The sequence below is a fragment of the Myotis yumanensis genome, unplaced genomic scaffold, assembly GCF_028538775.1.
Source record: "Myotis yumanensis isolate MYYU_CA2020_CCGP unplaced genomic scaffold, mMyoYum1.0.hap1 SCAF_1, whole genome shotgun sequence".
Lineage (NCBI taxonomy): Eukaryota > Metazoa > Chordata > Mammalia > Chiroptera > Vespertilionidae > Myotis > Myotis yumanensis.
Window position 1 is genome coordinate 175,422,682 of NW_027223752.1, and position 3,627 is coordinate 175,426,308.

The following is a 3,627-nucleotide window of genomic DNA, read 5'->3' on the forward strand; positions in this document are numbered from 1 at the left end:
TACAAAATGATCACTAAAATAAGTCTAGTTAATATTCATCATCATGCATAGTTACAACTGTTTTTACTAGTAATGGGATTTAATCTTTAAAAACGGAATTTTTGGTGTTTTCTGTAAACTGTTTCTTAAATCACAGGCAAATTTTGATTTCCGACTTTAGTAAGTCTATCTCAGAGGAGGAAGATATGCCAACCATCATGCTCAATAAGATTTTAGGTCATTAGTCTAATATAACTATGAAACAAATGTTTTCACAAAGTCGTGACTTGCTAATTGACATGGTATTGCCCTGTAGAGACAATCACACTTATTTAATCTGAATGAGATTTTCCTTTGAAAAAAGTTATCTGTGATTGTTCAGTTCTTGCCAAGGCAGATTTTATTTCCAACTTTTTATCAACATCACCTCCTCTGCTCAATTTCTTTGATGTAACCTCATTCATTTTTCAGTCTGAAATTTACCAAGATAGTTCTTTATGCAACAAATAATAGTATACATAGACTGTAAAATAAGAGTAGCTTTAACTTGAAGGTTAAAGCAAAATTTAGTTCCAACCACCCCCCCAGCTTTTACTTTATATTTTTTCTTTAAGTTGTTATACTAAAAATATTGCAATAAAGTACACCATGAAACATGTCCATCTCTTATGTCCCTGTGTCCTGGTTATTTTTATATATATAATGTTTTATTGCAAAATAGTCTGTTAACTGGCTGCAACATTAAAAATGAATATGCATGCATGTGTGTGCTCACAGGCATGCTATTATAGTAGGTAGTATTAATGGTTAATTCAAGTAAACAATTGTAAGATGCACAGCAGTAAGCTGTCCTGATACCTTGGTGTGGCTTGAAATTACCTCTCTACCTCAGGATATTGATTTTACTCACAAACCCCTGGCAGGGTGGAGAACTATTTTCCTTTGAATAAGAGTATTTACTAAAATAACATAAAGCTAAATCAAATAGAACTATTACAGCAAACAACTTGGGAAGTTAAATACTTATGTGGTTTTTTTTTTCCAATTATAGAGTTCTATAAACTTAAAATACTCTTTTAAGATATTCACACTGTATAAGTAATTAGACAAGGTGGCCATCACACTAAGGTGGCCTTAATGCCTCAGTGGCCTTTGTAATCAAACCAAAACCTAAGCCAGCGTCAATGCACTAAAACCTGAGAAAATGAAACTCAGGAACAACCAATCAGAAACCCTGGGCAACTAGGCTTTGCTAAATAACGCAGCTTAAGCTGGGGCCAGTCAAATGACTTCCTTGTTTTGTTTCTTCAGAAGACCCCTTCCCCTATTCCTGTTGGAGGATGGCTTCTATCTACCGCTTGTTGGGCACTGCTTGGTTCTAATCAATGTATGCTCAAATCAGCTCTTGAAAATGTTAATGTCCTTCAGTGTATCCTTTAAATTACTAAATGATTAACTTTATAGTGTCTTTTAATGCAACAATGTACAATTGAATGAAATACCCCTTTCCACGGAGAGTACATTTTCACTGCTCTCTCTTTTTTTTAAAAAATATATTTTATTGATTTTTCACAGAGAGGAATAGAGAATTAGAAACATCGATGAGAGAGAAACATCAATCAGCTGCCTCCTGCACACCTCCTACTGGGGATGTGTCTACAACCAAGGTACACGCCCTTGACCAGAATCAAACCTGGGACCTTTCAGTCCGCAGGCTGACGCTCTGTCCACTGAACCAAACCAGATGCAGTGATTCTTAACCTTCTGGCCCTTTAAATACAGTTCCTCATCTTGTGACCCAACCATAAAATTATTTTCGTTGCTACTTCATAAGTGTAGCTACTGTTATGAATCGTAATGTAAATATCTGATGTGCAGGATGGTCTTAGGCGACCCCTGTGAAAGGGTCGTTCGACAGCCAAAGGGGTCGCGACCCACAGGTTGAGAACCGCTGGTAGGGCATCCCTGCTCTCTTTTAATCTCCTTTAATAGACCCTTAAGGATCTCAATTTCTCTTCATAAAACACACAAGACTTTTGATTTCTGGATTTCATTTATTCTTCCTTAACAACATTGGGCACACCAATTCTTAACGCTGGCCACGAACGTTCCCTCGAAGGACTCACACTAAATTCACAGTCTCCCTTCAACTGATGGACTTAAACTTGATCCACGGATTGGCGCCCCGAACTTCAAACGGTGGGTTGTCTTTGTAGATGTGATGGGCTATTTCTTCCAGAGCGGGTTCCGGATCCGTGATAGCAAACTGGGCCGCCTCCTCGATCTCTTTCTTCACGTCCGCATCAATGTCCTTCAGCTCGTCCGCACTGGCCAGCTTGCCGGCCAGCATCCTGTCTTTGAGCAGCATGATCGGGTCGCTCTTGCTCCGCACAGCCTGGATTTCCTCGCGGGTGCGGTAGCTGACACCCGGGTCGCTCATGCTGTGTCCGTGGTAGCGGTAGGTGTGCAGCTCCATCACGATGGGCCCCTTCCCCGACCTGCAATGGTCAGCGGCAAACTTGGTTGCCTCCCGAACACACAGCACGTCCATCCCGTCCACCTTCAGGCCGGGGATGAAATGGCCCCTCTTGTAGTATTCGGTGCTGGCGGCTGCTCGGTCGGTGGCCGTTCCCATGCCGTAGAGGTTATTCTCGCAGATGAACACGCACGGCAGCTTCCACAAGCTGGCCATGTTGAAGGCCTCGGCGACCTGGCCCTGGTTGGCAGCGCCATCCCCATACAGGGTCAAGGAGATCTCACTGCTGCCCTTGTATTTGCAGGCCAGGGCGATCCCGGCCCCTATGGGTGTCTGAGAGCCCACGATGCCGTTTCCCCCGTAGAAGTACTTGCCGTACATGTGCATGGAGCCCCCTTTGCCTTTAGCACAGCCGCCTCTGCGCCCCGTCAGCTCAGTAAGAATGGATCGGATCGAGACCCCGCGGGTGTAGCATAAGCCGTGAGCCCGGTAGGATGTGATGACGTGGTCGGTGGGGTTGATCCCGGCCTCCAGGCCCACACAGCAAGCCTCCTGCCCGTCACACAAGTGACAGAAACCACGGATGAATTTCTGCTTATACAGCTGATCTGCTTTCAGTTCCATTCGGCGGACCATCTGCATCGTCTTGTAGTATTTGAGCCCCTCCTCCCGGGTGAGCACGGCGGTGGCAGGGGGGCCTTCCTCCAGCCGGTAGAGCTCACAGGGCTTAATGTCAAATGTGGCCTTATCTGCGAAGGTACCGGCTGCCCCCAGCATTCTGCTGGCGGGCTTCGGGGCGACCCGCGGCAACAGGCGAGACACAGCCGCAGCGAGCATCTTCCTCATGGAGGTCTGCACACCAGGCGGGCACCTCCCAACTGCCCAAGCCCCGCTCCTCCGCGCGAACACGAACGCGCGTGGCGACACAATGGCCTCGCTAGGGACATAGGCCACGTCATGTGCGCTGGACCGATCGCTGAGACCTTTCAGTCCGCAGGCTGAGTCCTTTTTTCCCTGCTAAATGCTACATAGCAGTGCTTCCTGGACGTGTATCAATGGAAGAGAGGAACAAACGCTATTTCTAAGGCACACCAGAATGCTGACAGTTTAAACCGAAGATATTCTCATTGATTGTTCTTTTTAAAAAATCCTTAACATAGGCATGAATGTTT

The 3,627-nt window shown here is 45.5% G+C and overlaps 1 protein-coding gene across 2 annotated transcripts; it reads right to left on the minus strand.

Annotated features, from left to right (window-relative positions):
* Window positions 1-2,125: 2,125 nt before the first annotated feature.
* PDHA2 (pyruvate dehydrogenase E1 subunit alpha 2) lies at window positions 2,126-3,414 on the minus strand. Of its 2 annotated transcripts, XM_070408895.1 has the most exons (2): window positions 2,777-3,301; window positions 2,126-2,695 (listed from the first exon to the last, which is right to left on the minus strand). In XM_070408895.1, exons 1-2 carry the CDS (start codon window positions 3,299-3,301, stop codon window positions 2,126-2,128), a joined length of 1,095 nt encoding a protein of 364 aa, XP_070264996.1. The 2 variants fall into 2 exon arrangements, with proteins under 2 accessions (XP_070264996.1, XP_070264987.1); XM_070408886.1 differs by having other exon boundaries at window positions 2,126-3,414.
* Between the last annotated feature and the right edge of the window lie 213 nt (window positions 3,415-3,627).

Bases quoted from the DNA above. Each gene is read 5' to 3' on its own strand.
- PDHA2 (XM_070408886.1), bottom strand. From the start codon at position 3,301: ATGAGGAAGATGCTCGCTGCGGCTGTGTCTCGCCTGTTGCCGCGGGTC.